The 18,053-nt window shown below is 49.1% G+C and overlaps 1 protein-coding gene across 1 annotated transcript in view; it reads left to right on the forward strand.

Moving 5' to 3' along the window:
• The first annotated feature begins 6,157 nt into the window (after nucleotides 1–6,157).
• Nucleotides 6,158–18,053, forward strand: part of LOC138528005 (nicotinamide N-methyltransferase-like) — a 134,609-nt gene continuing 122,713 nt past the window's right edge. Inside the window, exon 1 of the mRNA XM_069639427.1 lies at nucleotides 6,158–6,339. Coding sequence (XP_069495528.1) covers nucleotides 6,195–6,339 — 145 coding nt within the window. The 5' untranslated portion in view covers nucleotides 6,158–6,194. The remainder of the gene's footprint in view (nucleotides 6,340–18,053) is intronic.

The raw sequence follows: 18,053 nt of genomic DNA on the forward strand, positions 1-18,053 counted from the left end.
ACTCGAGCCCCTGGGGCCCGCAAGATGGCGGCACCCGTTGCGTGCCAAGACTAGAGCTGCGACCAAGTGCGACATACTCCAGGGCGAGACGCACGCTAGCACCGAGGCCACTGGGGCTAACTGATCACGCTCCGGCTCCGCCTCAACCCTGGTGACTGCGCGGAAGAGCGAAGAAGTCTGGGATTGCACCCCCCGGGCCTACGGAGCGATCGCGGTAGGAGTGGAGAAATTTGCCCCGAGCCGGGAAGAGCGTGGCTGGTGCAGCAGGTGAGGAGGAGGAAGCGGAGCCTGCCTGATAGACCCGTAAGTGGGAGCCCACGGGTCCTCCAGCGAAGCTCCTAGAAAAGAAGCGGACAATAAGCCCCTGGGAACTATCCCAACAGAGGGCCGGGAACACCGAACCCCGCATCTGGGATTCGAAACTCCCAGAACTAAATTCACTAACCGAGAGTCTGTAGACCGGCCCTAGGGAAGCTCCTTGCTAGACACAGTGGCAAAGGCGAGCCGAGACCCTGAAACTAACGGGCAGCAGGGGCCTACGCCCGGTCCGAACAGCGACAGCACCCCATCCAACTGCCCTGGAAGTGAGAGAGGGGTGTTCGCGAAACCACAACTGGGTCGCCGGATACGGAGCTGCTAGGGGCTACTCGATATCACATCAGCCGAGAAGAAGGGGCTAGGCCAATCTGCACAGTGCGCGGAAACGAACCCGCAGCCCCAAAATGTCTCCCCCCAAGGGCAAGCTGAAACTGGTCATGATGGATTCCTTCACGACAGTTAGGCCCCAGAGACAGTCACAACAAGACCCAGAACCTGTCGAGGAGCGGCCCCAACAAGGAGAGCATCTCAAACATGCACAAGTCCTCCAAGCAATAGCTGCCCTCCGCACTTCACTCGAAGGAAGACTGGAAGAGGTGAAATCGGACATTCAGCTCATGCGTCAGGACGCCCGCAACCTAACGGAAAGGGTCACATTGGCAGAGACTACCCTCCAGGAAAACGTAGAGGACACCCGAGACGTGAAGAGGACGGTCCAGGATCTGGAACAGAAAGTGGTTAGGCTGGAGGCCCGCTCCGAGGAGGCCGAAGGGCAAGCCCGCTGAAACAATATCCGCATACTAGGGGTCACTGAGGACTTGGAGGGCCCAGACCCGACAGACTTCATCGAAACACTGTTGCTACAAGAAATTGGACCGGGTAACCTCTCCCAAGGGTTCTCCGTGGCAAGGGCCCATAGATCCCTCCAGAAACGTCCTCCACCTGGATCCCATCCACGCCCAATTATAGCTAAGATCTTAAATTTCCGTGATCGAGAAACCATATTGAGATACTCCAGAGAAGGAGGGGAGATAAAGAGGAAAGATTCAACAATAGTTATATACCCCGACTATACCTCTGCAGTGCAACGTGCAAGGAACTCCTTTATCCCAATAAAAGCTCGGCTAAGGAATCTTAATTTAAAATACATGCTGCTCTACCCATCACGCCTCAAGGTTCTCTATAATGGAAAAGCGATATTTCTAGAGACTCCAGCCGCAGTCAACATGTGGCTTGAACATAACAACCTGGCAGATGATGGAACAGGACCATCAAAGTCGGACCGGGGCTGATTGGGAACCTGCCAGAAAGAGAAGGAAACGGTTACTCCACACATGGAGACCGACCCCAACCAAGCACCATCCGATGCAAGCCTTCAGTAAAGTAAGCTATACCGGACGAGAGCTCAAAGGACTAAACAAGTGAAGTTAGGCAACCCACCCCGCTGAAAACTGTGGGAGCAGCCTGCCCACACACAACCTGATCCGGAAGGCCAGGAGTGGCCTGGAAGGCTCGGGACCCCCTGAGCGTTGCAAGTTGGGAGCAACTGCTAGGGACTGTTCATCTTGTTTTGTTTGTTTTTCCCCATTCAAGGCAATGGGAGTTACTCAAGTTACTGAATCTCCTACGTGTGAAATGAGCGATGCTGGAGAAGGTGTACGGGAGGGGAGATGGCATGGATCGGGGGACGCCGCGGTGGTCACTGGTAGGTGCCGGACTGATTTACAGACAATTCGATTGATTCGACATGGCATCTAATACTAAAATAAAGATAATGGGCCACATTCCGAGTATGGCGGTAAGGGATAGCGGCCACCGGTAACGAGACCGGTGGCAGAGATCCCTTACCGCCATACTCCGAGTTCCCTTTGCGCCCTCGCCCTTAACGCCTGCTTTGAGCAGGTGTTAAAGTCGAGGGCGCAAAAGGGCCTCCAAGCCAATAACGGTGACCGTAATGAACGGTCACCGTTATTTGCATCTTCCCCATTCCCATTGAGCCCTATGGGGGCTCATTTGGGAATGGGGAAGAGCCTTGGCGAATGGGGAATTACCGCCCCGCCAACCTTGGAATGGGACAGTAATTCTGCCATCCACCAAGGCGCTGCCGGTCTGGGTACGGCGTCAACCAAGGCGTTAATAGCGCCATTGGTTAGCGCCGTACTCGGAATGAGGCCCAATGACTTGGAATGTGAGGGGCCTGGGAACCTACTTACGCCGAAATAGAATCAAGTCTTAATTGAACAGAAATAGAGTGCAGATAGCGCTCCTGCAGGAGACACACTGCACGGCTGTCTCCCTGGCTAGACTGCGAGAACATTGGGGGGGACAGGGCGTGGGCACTACCTACTCCAAATACGCAAGAGGTGTGTACACTTGCATCCATCCCCAACTCCCTTTCCACTTAACCAGGTCTGAGACAGACCCTGAGGGCAGATTTGTAATTCTCTGGGGCCGCTTGGAACAGGATGAAATATGCATAGTGAACTCTTATCTCCCCAATACTAACATTCCAACACACTTGAACTCCATGTATGCTAAAATCGCACCTTACAGACATGGTATTTTTTTCTGGGGGGGAGACTTTAATTGTGTCCATGATGTGAGCCTTGACAGGTCCCAGCCCCACCCGAAAGGGCCCTCAGCGGCAACCACAGCCTTGTCCTTATTGTCAGATAGATTGAACCTAGCCAACATTTGGAGAGAGCGCCATCCTGACTCTCGGGGGTACTCATACTTCTCCTCCCCTCATGATCTTCACACGAGGATAGACTACATCTTCATAGGCAAAGAACACCTGTCACAAATAGAAGAAGCGCATTATTTGGGAAGGACCATTTCAGAACACTCACCGCTCTTAATAGATTGGAATGAAACTGGCCCCAGAACCCCTATCCCTATGTGGAGAATGCCGATAGACGCCCTAAGTGACCCGGTGTTCAGGGAAGAACTGCATTAATTTATAGATAGTTTTATTGAGAGGAACACGGGAAGCGTTACCCACCTGAGCACGATGTGGGACGCTCTCAAAGTAGTGGCCAGGGGGAAAATCATCGCGAAAGCAGGGGCATCAGGAAACAATTGAGGGGCGAATTGGAGCAGTGGGAACGACAGATTGAGCAGCTCGAATCTACTCCGGTGAATACTCACCAAAGAGAAGATAACCTTAAGGAACTTAGAGTTAAATGTGCCCAGGCATGGGAAAGACTAGCCAAGTTTGATTATGCCACCAAAACAAACAGAACACACAGAGAAGCCGAAAGACCTAGCAGAATGCTGGCCTGGTTATGTAGGAAAGAACACCCCAAACACACGATCACCATGATACAGACTGAAGAAGGTAAGGTAGTGCAGACACAGCAAGATATAAACGAAATCTTTAAGGGCTTCTACGAACACCTTTACTCTCACAGGGATCAGGTTCCCCGAGAGCAAATCATAGACACCCTGGAGGAAATAGGGCTCCCCAAATTGACCCCTGAACAGGCTGAAGCTCTTGACGCAGATATCACAGTGGAGGACATAGCAGAGGCAATCAAGTCACTGACCACTGCTAAGACCCCCGGGAGTGACGGACTGCCCACTGAGTTTTATAAGGCATATGAGACCTCCCTAACACCCTTGTTACATGAGGTCTTCCAGGAGGCACATGAGAGAGGGATACTTCCTGACAGTATGAAGGAAACCTTGTTAATTCCAATCATCAAGCCTAATAAGCCCGCCGACAAATGTGACTCCTACCGCCCAATAGCCATGCTTAACTGCGATGTGAAAATATTGACCACGGTATTAGCAGACAGACTGGCCAGAATCATAGGGGACGTGGTACACAAGGATCAGTGTGGCTTCATACCACGCTGGAACACGACCATGAACTTACGTAGAGTGCAACAGGTTATTGCCCAGACACAGGCCAATACGGAGACATATGCGTTGCTGTCCCTTGATGCTATTAAGGCGTTCGATTCTATATTCTGGGAATGGCTAGTGGAGGTTCTTGTGGGTTTCGGCTTTGGCCCAAGGTTCATTAGATGCATCAAGATACTTTATAACAAACCTACGGCCAGAGTAAAAACAAGAAAACACATATCAGAGGCCTGGGACATACGCAGGGGCACTAGGCAGGGATGTCCGCTCTCCCCCATGCTTTACGTATTAGGACTGGAACCCATTGCTATATACTTCCGAAGACAATTCTTTGATGCCGGGATACGGCTGGGGGGTATCGACCATATTATTTCTCTCTACGCAGACAACGTACTATTGTACGTCAGAGACCCACAAAACAATGTGCCCACGATGTTAGACGTCTTGGACAACTTTGCAAGGTTTTCTGGTATACAATTTAGTAGGGCGAAGTACTGCCTGTTCCCTCTGGCAGGCCTCAAGGGGAAAGACATGGCAGAACCTCCGGCGGTAGGAATACACTGGGAGCTGACCTCATTTAAGTATTTAGGTATTCACATAATGCATTCCCCTACATTAATGCATGAGCACAACACGAAGACTGCAATCCCAGCCCTGAGAAAATCCATGCAATTTTGGGCGAAACTCCCCCTATCCATGATGGGAAGAGCGGCCATAATTAAAATGATTGTCCTTCCCAGATTCTTGTACGGGTTCCAGAATATACATTTTTACATCAATGCGCCTCTCTTCCGCTTGCTAGAAAGGATAACCCGGGACTTCTTGTGGGGGTCAGGGAGACACAAAATAGCATTTTCCACCCTGATGCTACCGTACACCCAAGGGGGAATCCAACTCCCGAACTTCGAAAAGTACTACCTACCAGCACAGCTTAGTTTTGTCACTAAATGGCTAGCAGATGAAGCCACATCCAAGACCCCCCTACTGCAGACCCTAGTATCCCCGTTGCATATGAAAGAACTCATCTGGGCTCCCTCCCACTTAATGCGAAATGCCCCTTTCATGGCCATCCTGGGACAAAAAGTATGGCGCAGGACAGTAACCCTCACCTGCTCTAAGCCCCACTACTCCCCGGACATACCACTACTCTCGGACCTATGTGGCTCAGTCACAGATTTGCACCACCTCAGACACTGGGAAAGGAACGGGATATACTCATGGGGGGGACCTGTTTGTGGATGGGGCTTTTAAAGACTTTGAAACACTTCAGGAAGTAGATGGAGTTCATACGGTCCAGTTCCTGTGGTATCAGAAGATAAGAACCATAGCAAGAACCAAATGGACGTCATGGCCGGAAGAACCGGAAATAAACCCACTGGTTACACTACTTTATGCTCTGGGCGAAGGCTGGAAGCCAGTGTCCCAGATCTATGCCCACCTAAGCGACGTCCCCAACCCACGGGGTGCCGTTTTGAGAGGCAAATGGGAAGCTGACATGGGCCGGGAACTGTCAGAAGGAGAATGGGAAAGGGCCTTGACGTTCCCCAAGTCTGTCTCCAGGAACCACAGATTCAGACAAATACAACTCAACCTGCTACACCGAACATACTTAACTCCATCCAGGCTGGCAAAAATCAATAATACGTCGCCCTCTAATTGCACAAGGTGTGGACAGAGCGATGCGGACTATAATACAAGTTTAAATATGCAAATCAGTTCACATAAAATAAGTACCAATCACCACTGGCGGCACCTAAAGGACAAAATGTGTCCTTGGGTTTATGGGTCTCTGTGTTTCCCCAAGAGCAAAGACAAGCACCAAAGTGTAAACATTATAAACTGAAACACAAGCACATGATGGGGGGAGGAGTATGGCTGGAAGCCCAGCACATGATGGGGGAGGAGATATGGTAAGTGGATTTCAAGCCACTTTATTAGTTTGTGATTGAGTGGCTTTGGGAGATATTTACTTACAGGCAGGAGAAGCAAACTAAAGAGACGAATAAGTGAACATGGCCTCCCGTTCAGCCAAGTGCGTGCTGTATGAGAAGGATTATAAAGTAGAACATTTTCTTGCAGCATATTATAATGAAGACTCTGAGTTTCTGGAAGATATCCAGGGGCTATTGACTCAGCTGTTTGGGTTCTTCTCTTCAGGTATGTACAGCTCAGGTTTGCATTTTTCGTTATTTGGTTATTTAATACTTGCAACAAAGACATTATTTCAATTAACGTTGAACTTTAAAAACAACGTACTATTGCAATTTTATATGTATTCATGTATAGTCACCTTCTCATCCAAAACGTGGGGCAAAACAATATTTATAACCAACAATTGCGTTAAAACAAATCACATTTTTTTTTTTTAAATGATGAAGGAGCGGGGACAGACAGCACGCTGTGCACTGTGCTGGGATGGCAGGAGTTGACTGTCGAGAGCAGGAATGCATGTGTCTGAAGGAATTCCTGTTCCAAACGCTCTCCGTGCTGCACAATGACGTGTTCCCTTCTCTTTAATTCTAACATTTCAGAAGTGTATTCCCCTGTCATGCTTCTTGGAAACAGAAGCCAACTTCTGCATTGGTACTGGGTCCCACTTGTTATGGGGTGGCTGGTCATGGACATCACACAAGCACCCTCCACCCCGAGGTGCTATGTGACACCAGCACCTATGAGGCCCGTGCCTGTAGGGGTGATAGGTCGAGACCTACAAGCACATGCAGACCCTGCATGCATCCCTGGCAAGGGGGCCCCATGGCAACCTGGCCTGCAGGCCCTGCTTGTACAGGGTGGGCCTGCAGGCCATAATGAGAGATGGACTCAAGTCATTCCATTTCGGAGTCTGCAGCCGTTCTGTTCCACGTGCCTGCAGGGCTCCCTTTTATTAGCTTGGGACATGACACAGTCATGGCCCATCTTAAAAGGGCAGTACACGTGGGAGAGACACATCCCCTTAAAGGGGCAACACACATGGGAGGGTAACTACCCAACACCACTGAGTTAGATATTGTCTGGTTTGTGCAAGCTGTTTATATCACATTTGCCTAGAAATAATCTCACTTGATGGAATGTCTCCATCTGCATTTCCTATGAAGCCTGCACTGCCTTGTTTGCTTGCCAGATGCCCAGAGGAGTCCTTTTGCTCAAAAGGTAGAAGGGGACGTGCAGAGCTATGCAGGAGTTGGTGATGCCCAGGGCAGCATGTGGGGTCATGTTCCCTTGCTATTTTCTGTCCTGTGCTAGTGGCACCACAAATAGGAGCTAGGAAAAGCTGTACCAGGAAACCTCTGTCCAAAAAGTAATCACAGTAAAGAAAAAGAATCCAGACAAGGAGCGTCCACCAAGCAAGAAGTAGTGCAGATGTATTGGACCCACACAGCTGGGAACTATGGTTCTGACAGCCGCATGGAACTGAACGGAATGAAATGAGCGCGACACCGCCCACAGCAGCTGAACATTTCATAAGCAAATTACAGAATTGCCATACAACATCTTAGTTACATATTTAGGGCGGGTCACAGATGCTGATTGGTGGAACTATGTCAGCAACCTATAGAATATGGTATCGTAAGTAACCGTAAATCATGTTAACACCTCTCGTGGCATCACAAGCCTTCCCACGCTGCCCCACAATGACATCATGTGCTAATCTGTCAAAAAGCATGTGTTTGCCATTGGTTGGCATTGCCCAATTTAAAAATGGATGAACTGCTTCATACTGATTGGTTCTAAGATTTTGAGATGGCTGGGGCAAAACATTTCTGACCAATGATGTGCCCTGCGGACAACGGCAAGGACACTTTACAATGTTGCACCCTGGGCACACCAACACCTCTCTCCACTGATTGGGTCCCTGTTGCACGTTCCATAACCCATACCCCATTGCTCTGCCCCCCCACCCCCAGGTCCTTTCTCACGCCTCGCTGCCAACTGTAGTGTGACAAAGTTATACCACACTGTGGCTGGATTATAAATATCTGAATTAAAATGTATATTTTTCTGCCAATTCATCTCATGCACCCAGGTGTCTAGTTCAATGGCCTCGAAAGTATCTCTTAGAGCGCCTTCGATGGGACTGTGTTCTCCTGGGAAACCTCTGTCTTGCAAAATTTCTGCTCACGGTTTTCTGCTGAATATTCAAAACTCACGCTGCTGTTACTACAGCCTGCAGCCCTTTTATTATGAGCGGACTGTGAAAGTATTTTGCTAACATGGGCCTACAGCAAAATGGCATCTCTACTGTTTGCATATTGCTCAAAAGCCCCCCTAAGGCTTGCAACCCATCCTGCACCCATGCTGGTGACCTACCCCATTTACTTACAATAAACCCGCCACCCCTCATTGTGTTCCCCCTGCTTCTGTTTCCCAATGCACTCGCCACGTACAGTGATGTCTCCATCCCTGATGTCATCCTGCTACTTCTGTAGCTGGTACTTGCACCCCCCTACTTCTGTGGCTGGTATGTGCACTCCCCTACTTCTCTGACTGGTACCTGCACCCCTCTACTTCTGTAGCTGATACGTGCACTCCCCTACTTCTGTAGCTGGTATGTGCACCCCCCTACTTCTGTGGCTGGTATGTGCACTCCCCTACTTCTCTGACTGGTACCTGCACTCCCCTACTTCTGTGGCTGATAGGTGCATCCCCTACTTCTGTAGCTGGTATGTGCACTCCCCTACTTCTGTAGCTGGTATGTGCACTCCCCTACTTTTGTGGCTGGTACAGGCACCCCCTACTTCTCTAGCTGGTACGTGCACCCCTACTTCTGTGGCTGGTACGTGCACTCCCCTACTTCTCTAGCTGGTACATGCACCCCCTACTTCTCTAGCTGGTACCTGCACCCCCTACTTCTGTGGCTGGTACGTGCACTCCCCTACTTCTCTAGCTGCTACGTGCACCCCCTACTTCTCTAGCTGGTACCTGCACCCCCTACTTCTGTGGCTGGTACGTGCACACACATACTTCTGTAGCTGGTACGTGCACCCCCTTACTTCTGTGGCTGGTACGTGCACCCCCTACTTCTGTAGCTGGTATGTGCACTCCCCTACTTCTGTAGCTGGTACCTGCACTCCCCTACTTCTGTGGCTGGTACGTGCACCCCCCTACTTCTGTAGCTGGTACGTGCACTCCCCTACTTCTGTAGATGGTACGTGCACCCCCCTACTTCTGTGGGTGGTACGTGCACTCCCCTACGTCTGTAACTGGTACGTGCACCCCCCTACAACTGTGTCTGGTATGTGCACCCCCTACTTCTCTAGCTGATACGTGCACTCCCCTAATTCTGTGGCTGGTACATGCACCCCCTACTTCTCTAGCTGGTACATGCAGCCCCCTACTTCTGTGGCTGGTATGTGCACTCCCCTACTTCTCTAGCTGGTACATGCACCCCCTACTTCGGTGGCTGGAATGTGCACCCCTACTTCTCTAGCTGGTACCTGCACCCCCCTACTTCTGTGGCTGTTACGTGCACCCCCTACTTCTCTAGTTGGTACCTGCACCCCCCTACTTCTGTGGCTGGTACGTACACCCCCTACTTCTCTAGCTGGTACCTGCACCCCCCTACTTCTGTGGCTGGTACGTGCACCCCCCTACCTCTGTAGCTGGTATGTGCACCCCACTACTTCTGTGGCTGGTACATGCACCCGCCTAATTCTGTATCTGGTACATGCACCCCCCTACTTCTGTGGCTGGTACGTGCACTCCCCTACTTCTGTGGCTGGTACCTGCACTCCCCTACTTCTGTAGATGGTGCGTGCACTCCCCTACTTCTGTGGCTGGTACGTGCACCCCCTACTTCTGTAGCCGGTACGTGCAAACCCTTTAGCAATGTTGAACCTGGACCTTTACAACAAGCCTTCCCTTTTACTTCGTGTGGAGAGCGTAGATATTTTGATGTGGCCCTCTGGATGCAGCTTGGCTCAGCTACAAAATAGCTGTTAGTCCATTGAACTTACCATTAAAATGATTAGTAAATCTGGAGACTGAGCACAGCACTGTGCAAAGTTCATGCCATGGTGATCCAACATATGTCACCTTTCACCAGTGTCTAAGGTTATGCTCCTGTGTACACTCTAGTCCAATGGACTCTGTGCACATGGCAGGCAAGTGTGAGCTGATGTATGACATATTTATCACAAAAACCTCTGCTAGAAGCCTTCCTTATTTCATGTGTGTTTTGAATTTCCCTCAAAAATAGCTGGTATGTGCACTCCCCTACTTCTGTGGCTGGTACATGCACCCCCTACTTCTCTTGCTGGTACGTGCACTCCCCTACTTCTGTGGCTGGTACATGCACCCCCTACTTCTCTTGCTGGTACGTGCACCCCCCTACTTCTGTGGCTGGTACATGCACTCCCCTACTTCTCTAGATGCTACGTGCACCCCCTACTTTTGTGGCTGGTACATGCACCCCCTACTTCTCTAGCTGCTACGTGCACCCCCTACTTATGTGACTAGTACGTGCACCCCTACTTCTCTAGCTGGTACCTGCACCCCTACTTCTGTGGCTGTTACGTGCACTCCCCTACTTCTCTAGCTGCTACGTGCACTCCCCTACTTCTGTGGCTGGTACATGCACCCCCTACTTCTCTTGCTGGTACGTGCACCCCCCTACTTCTGTGGCTGGTACATGCACTCCCCTACTTCTCTAGATGCTACGTGCACCCCCTACTTTTGTGGCTGGTACATGCACCCCCTACTTCTCTTGCTGGTACGTGCACCCCCCTACTTCTGTGGCTGGTACATGCACTCCCCTACTTCTCTAGCTGCTACGTGCACCCCCTACTTATGTGACTAGTACGTGCACCCCTACTTCTCTAGCTGGTACCTGCACCCCTACTTCTGTGGCTGGTACGTGCACTCCACTACTTCTCTAGCTGCTACGTGCACTCCCCTACTTCTGTGGCTGCTACGTGCACCCCCTACTTCTGTTGCTGGTACGTGCACCCCCTACTTCTCTAGCTGGTACCTGCACCCCCCTACTTCTGTGGCTTGTACGTGCACACACCTACTTCTGTAGCTGGTATGTGCACCCCTCTACTTCTGTAGCTGGTACGTGCACCCCCCTACTTCTGTAGCTGGTACCTGCACTCCCCTACTTCTGTGGCTGGTACGTGCACCCCCCTACTTCTGTAGCTGGTACCTGCACTCCCCTACTTCTGTAGCTGGTACGTGCACTCCCCTACTTCTATAGCTGGTACGTGCACTCCCCTACTTCTGTAGATGGTACGTGCACCCCCCTACTTCTGTGGCTGGTACGTGCACTCCCCTACTTCTGTAGCTGGTACCTGCACCCCCCTACTTCTGTAGCTGGTACGTGCACCCCCCTACATCTGTGGCTGGTATGTGCACCCCCTACTTCTCTAGCTGATACGTGCACTCCCCTAATTCTGTGGCTGGTACGTGCACCCCCTACTTCTCTAGCTGGTACATGCACCCCCCTACTTCTGTGGCTGGTACGTGCACTCCCCTACTTCTCTAGCTGGTACGTGCACCCCCTACTTCTGTGGCTGGAATGTGCACCCCCTACTTCTCTAGCTGGTACCTGCACCCCCCTACTTCTGTGGCTGGTATGTGCACCCCCCTACCTCTGTAGCTGGTACGTGCACCCCCCTACTTCTGTGGCTGCTACATGCACCCCCCTAATTCTGCATCTGGTACGTGCACCTCCCTACTTCTGTGGCTGGTACGTGCACTCCCCTACTTCTGTAGATGGTGCGTGCACTCCTCTACTTCTGTGGCTGGTACGTGCACCCCCTACTTCTGTAGCTGGTACGTGCAACTCGTTTGGCAATGTTGAACCTGGACCTTTACAACAAGCCTTCCCTTTTACTTCGTGTGGAGAGCGTAGATATTTTGATGTGGCCCTCTGGATGCAGCTTGGCTCAGCTACAAAATAGCTGTTAGTCCATTGAACTTACCATTAAAATGATTAGTAAATCTGGAGACTGAGCACAGCACTGTGCAAAGTTCATGCCATGGTGATCCAACATATGTCATCTTTCACCAGTGTCTAAGGTTATGCTCCTGTGTACACTCTAGTCCAATGGACTCTGTGCACATGGCAGGCAAGTGTGAGCTGACGTATGACATATTCATCACAAAAACCTCTGCTAGAAGCCTTCCTTATTTCATGTGTGTTTTGAATTTCCCTCAAAAATGTACTAATGGAGAGCAGTGATTGTCATCATTGTGGTCATAGTCTGCGCAACAGGGGGTGCGAAATTAAGGTGACTTTAGCTGATTTTTCAGGGTTTTGTTGCATTAAGTCAACTATTTTGTTCCTTGAATTTCAAAGGTTTTATTACAAAGTTTTGCTCACCTTAACGTACCTGCAACTGAAGTTTTTTCATTGAATTTCAAGGATTTTGTTGTTGCGTAGATTTTAGAACGCTTCCAGACCACTAACATGGTCTTTGTTCATGGTCAGTGGGCATGGCCTTTGGCCGTGATATGATATGATATGCCATTTATAACGTGTCTATAAACTACAAGGCGCGACAACAGGCTGCCCACTGTCCATTTTAAAAATGCTTCTAGACCAGTAGCCATGGCCTTCGGATTGCAGGCTTTGAGAACTCACAATGTTTTTAGGCAATGCGCAGTGAGATTAAATTATTTGCCATGTAGCACACACTTTGGTTAAGCAGCGTTCTCCAAGCGGTACACCCGTTTGCGGCGCCATCGTTTTGGAACGGGCCGATTTAGCAATGCCATTCCCCAGCAGTGCCCATTTCGGCTTACCTTTTGTTGGTGCAAAAGCCATTCTGGCGCTATTATTTTGGCGCACGGGATGTTTGAAAGTAGCTGACATTGCAGCCACGTCTAAATTCCCTCATGATTAATAAGATCACAGGACTGCACTGCAACAAACCTCGCCACCTCCAACTTGCGTGGCGGCTTTTCTTTTAATTAAATTAAATTAGTTAAATAATTTAAAAAATACAGCCTTGAACCTTAGTCGGCCAGAGTTTGAAGCCCAGCATTTAAACACTAGGCCACAATGGTGTGGTGCTTCAAGGGGTGTACATTTCATAAGTAGCCAATCATTTAATATCATTGTAGCATAATGATGAAGTACTGTGTTTCAAACTCCTTAAGGCCAGGGTTCTCTGATAGCAGTGTTCAGAATAAATGTGATTTTCACAATTGAATTTGTTCTATTTTATGAGACTGTGGATGCCGTGTGTTATGAGATATTTGAAACTAAGAAATCACACGGCATTCAGGACAGTTTACTGTCTGACATCCATGCGGTAACCGGGACCGACCCTGCTTAGTCTCAAAGCGAGGAAGGATCCAGCCCCCTTAGGCCATGTTTCTCTAAGTGTTCTTCTAAGAGGTGGCCTCATATTTTAGACAATGTGGCCTTAGGGGGCTGACCCCTTTCTCACTTTGAAGCTAAGCAGGGTTTGTTGTATTTACCGCAGAGATGGAATGTTTTATTGTTGACTGGGAGACCTCAAATACCAGAATGCAATTCAGCAAAATGCAAAAATGGTCTCTGAGTGCAAGACCTTCAAGGACTGATAATAGCACGGTTTAAAAAAGTTAATAATTCAGATGTCCATTTGGTCACCCATCCTTGCAGTAACCGGGACTGACCCAGCTTACCTTCAAAACTGGGCTGACCCTGCTTAGCTTTAAAGCACGAAAAGGGATGGCCATTCCTCTAAGTAGTCTTATAAGTTTGGCAAATATCTCTCGCATCGAGAGAGAAACAAGATTGTGATCATTTCACGTCTGAAAACCATGATCCTGCAATGCACCATGAGACATATAACTATAATTTTTGGGGAAGGGGGAACCCCCTTCATCGTCAAATTCTAAAATAACTATGGCACGGAATAACCCTAAACCATGCATGGACCACGAGTCAACGCTTCGTGCCCAAGTTGTTTCAGACCTGGTCCCCATCCATCAAGTGGTTTAGGCAGCGTGCTTTGTTAAAATTTACCTTTCTTGTCTATAAGAAAATGAACAGGCAGTAGGCAGCACTTTTGGAAAAAAAATCTTTTTTTGATGCTTAATAACTTTTTAATTTTTTAACAAATCCTTATGAAACTTTGCAGTCTGTGCCCCCCTGCAGACTTTTAATCACTTTCGAAATTTCGACTACATCCGTTACTAGAATCAAAAGTTATTAATAATAGCATTTTGAGGGGGTTCCCATACGTCTCTGACTCACCTTAACTATAGGCCGGCGACCGGCTGTGATGCTGGAAATGCATTGGAGGGACAGGGCCTCCCTGTCCTTGTTCTGTAGTCCTTTTGCATGCATATTCTGTGTTATTTTCTGCCCAGGAGTCCATGTGGGACTCCTGGCAGTGCAGATCTTCCTCTTTTTAGTTTGGTGTACAGACCTTTGGGATACCTTTATGGCACACATCGGTGGGGGTACAACCCTGTACGCCTAGTGTATGTTTTTGGGCACCTCTGTGTGGCCGACAGAGCAAGGTCTGGGCTGGTGGCAGCTCCATGCTAAATTTGACAGGTGCTCTGAGCATCCTCCATTTTGGGATACCCAGGCCCTGCCATTGGAATCAGTTGATTCCTGATAGGAAACACGATGACCCCCTGTGGCCTCTTGCTTTCTATGGCCTGTTACCTTGTATTCCCAAAGTCCCTAGAAGCCTTGATTCGGTCCCTCCCGCCTGACTGGCTGTTCCCTTTGACGCAATCTGAAAGCTGCTGTACCTTCAAGAACTGATTCAAGAGAGGACCTTGCTATGAGACCTCTTCCCGAGCTACGAGGGACCATCGTGCACCAGCTGATCTTTACCAAAGCTCCCTGGACATCAGACCCACGAAAGGCTGCCGACCAGAGATGGGGACTGCCACAGAATCACAAAGCGAAGCTCCCAGACATTGAAGTCCATCACTGTCGCCGACCACCATCCCCGACCGGATCCACAGTGCTCCTTTGGCTAAGAAATGTGATCCAAGGACTCCCTTGCTCATCACCGTCGACCGATTTCATCCTGCCGGAGAAAGTCAAGGGCGCCGACTACCAAGGAGAATCCGCCAGTGGGTTTCCCGCTACCCAAAGACCACAGAGACACGGACGACCCGACGCCCTTGCTGGGCCAAAAGTTCTTCATCGACTCTTTGCGGCAACAAACAGTCGTCGTTGTGGTGCACAGCATGCCTCAGCTTGCAGGACATTTTCGACCGATCATCAACGTGCACCGCGAGAACCAAAGCTGCTGCCGCAACCACAGTGTTCACACTCTTCTTCACCAACTCTCGGCGACCCGTGGCTCCTGCCTTAAAGGGAGTGCAGTCAAGAAGGGCCCATCGACGATTCACCGAAGAACTCTACGAAACCAGGTACTTTAGGGTCGTAGAACCTTTGGAAGGAATCAAGACTATATTAAGCATAATTGGACTAGTCTTGTCAATACGTTTTATTTACAGGTTGCCCAGGTGGGGCGATCCTTGCACAGAACTGTCTCATGGTAGTGGGATAGACCGTTCTGCCATTGGTTGATTTAACTTGCTTTCTTTCTGTGTCTATCGTTGATTCATCTTAACCTTCTGATTTGTTTGTCATTTGAACTGTTAGCAGTTGATGCATTTCAAAGGAATCGATATATATGAGTGGTACCACGTAGATCTGTATATATTTGCCATTATAGTATTGCTAGAGTACAAAGTGTGTTATTGTGATTGTGTATATAATGTGAACCTTATTTATATAAAGACTGTGTTTTCACTAACATAGTGTGTGGACATTCCTTTGTGGGTGCTTGGGGACTACACTGTACTTAAGAATCAGCCTACAGCACCTCCTGAGAGGTAAGCCTTGATTGCTCGACTACGTTACCAATAATAGAGAATCTTGGCTGGGGTGCTCTGTGCCTCTCCTCTGCCATATAGAGAGCAGGAGTTCAGACACCCTCCTCTGTTGCACCGCTTATGTCCTCCAAGGCTGCTTGCAGGATGCGGTGGCCCACTGGAGAGTCCCTAGTGGTGGCAGGAGCAGGTGCAGAGGATGCTGTAGAGGACAATAACCTACCGCTTGCTTGGAAGGGGACAACCCTCTGAATAGCTAACTGTCCGGTGCCGCTGCATGGAGGTGGTGCCATAGCTGTACAAACCAGGTTTTCCGCGACTGAGTACTATGTTGCACTCAGTACACTGCACCTGGTTTGCACAAGATTTTGGCACATCTCGTAAATAGTTTACACACCCAGGATTGACGCTGGCTGTAGGCAATGGGGATTCCTTCTACTTTATTCTCGTTTCCTTTTTGATGTCCCTCCACATTAAGATGCCTGTTCTCTTGCTCAGGACGTTCATAAGGAGGTGTTGGTGGTGAGCCTGTGGGTGTTTCTGAGTCAGAGATAGAAGCAGAAGCTCTGGTGGCCATTACTTGCAGAAGTAGTTTGCAGGCACACAATTGGTGAGAAAGCAATTTCTACCCCAACCAATATGCACCAGTGCTCTTCTGTAGAAACACAAACAGAGCACTTGTGGGGTGTGCCCTTTTATAGGGCTGATGTGGAGCATGTGACCCCGCAAAGTTGCACTAACTCTTTTCCCTACAATATCTACATGTAGAAGGAAGAGAGGAGGATATCTGTAAGGGTGCATTATCACTGTAACACTCAATACATTGAAGCAAACTGTCTTCTTTCGATGTGTACGGATCTGGGTTGTGTCCGCCAAATAAGGGACCACGTGCACCATTGATCCGTTACCATGGTGACGTCGCCATTGTTCTCCATTTGCAAGCTTGTCTGACAGATGTATATTGGCCGGCATACTTCGTGGCCATGTGCATAGTTCTCCTACCGATACGCTTGCCATCCCTGGACTACTTAAACATATGGCAGATGCACATAGCATATTTCTACGTATGCTTGCTGTGAGCACGATACAGTAGGTGGAAAGGTTAAGTGCAAAAATACTTGCAGGACACGAGTGCACACTTCCAGCTAGTACAACTACATCACGCATTTATTGGCATATGTTCACCAGGGACAGTGTTACCAGGCGTCACAGGATGAAATATGCATGTGCACAGTTGTGCCACAGATAAACAGACGCTCCTGCAACTATTTACAGGTTGTTGTGTGCATGCAAACATGCAGCCCGTAATGGCGTCCTACGGGTGGTTTTATTGTGATTGCGCATAGGGCACCAAGGTGCGGCGCTCTTCAACCTACTCCATTTTTCTCACTTGCAATCATCCCCACTAGTGCTGTGCCCTTCACATTTACAATGGCCTTGTTAATGCCTTGTTAAAAAAAGGACATACACAATCAGTACAAATTAATCTATCATTCATTATTAGTAAACAATCATAGCGACTATTGGGAAAGGGAGGGGGGACAAGAAACAGATACATATATTGGGGATTTTCCCATTTCAACAAGTGGGGAAGACGGGATTGAGGTCTCATCGAAGCGTCTCTCATGACACTCAGGGAAGGGGGGCAGGGAAATGGGGAAGGCGGGCAATTGCAAGTTGGGCAGTGATATCTTATTTTCCCCAGTATATGTTCTTCTACAAAATTTCTAAAGGCAGAAAATTGGTGGAGCAACTGATCGATTTTGGCGTCCAGGTGGTCAACTTGTATATGCCCAGCGTTTACATCAGTTTCGGTGTCCTTATGTTCCTGTGGAAAAGGTACCGCTTCTGGTGTACTTCTTTGCATTCCAGTATGTTCTGTTAAAAGATAACAAATGTGGTTAATTCACATGAAGTATTACATTGTGATTGGGTTCATCTTGCCATCGCGTTACCTACCTATATGGTTACTATGCTCACTCATTTGGTCATGCAGGAAATTCTCCTCCAGCCATTCAAGGGTGCTTGCCCTTGCAGTAACTCTTTCCCTTTTCACAGTGCAGTGGGTAACAATGGGC

This window comes from Ambystoma mexicanum, chromosome 7q, assembly GCF_040938575.1.
Source record: "Ambystoma mexicanum isolate Mex_15411 chromosome 7q, UKY_AmexF1_1, whole genome shotgun sequence".
Lineage (NCBI taxonomy): Eukaryota > Metazoa > Chordata > Amphibia > Caudata > Ambystomatidae > Ambystoma > Ambystoma mexicanum.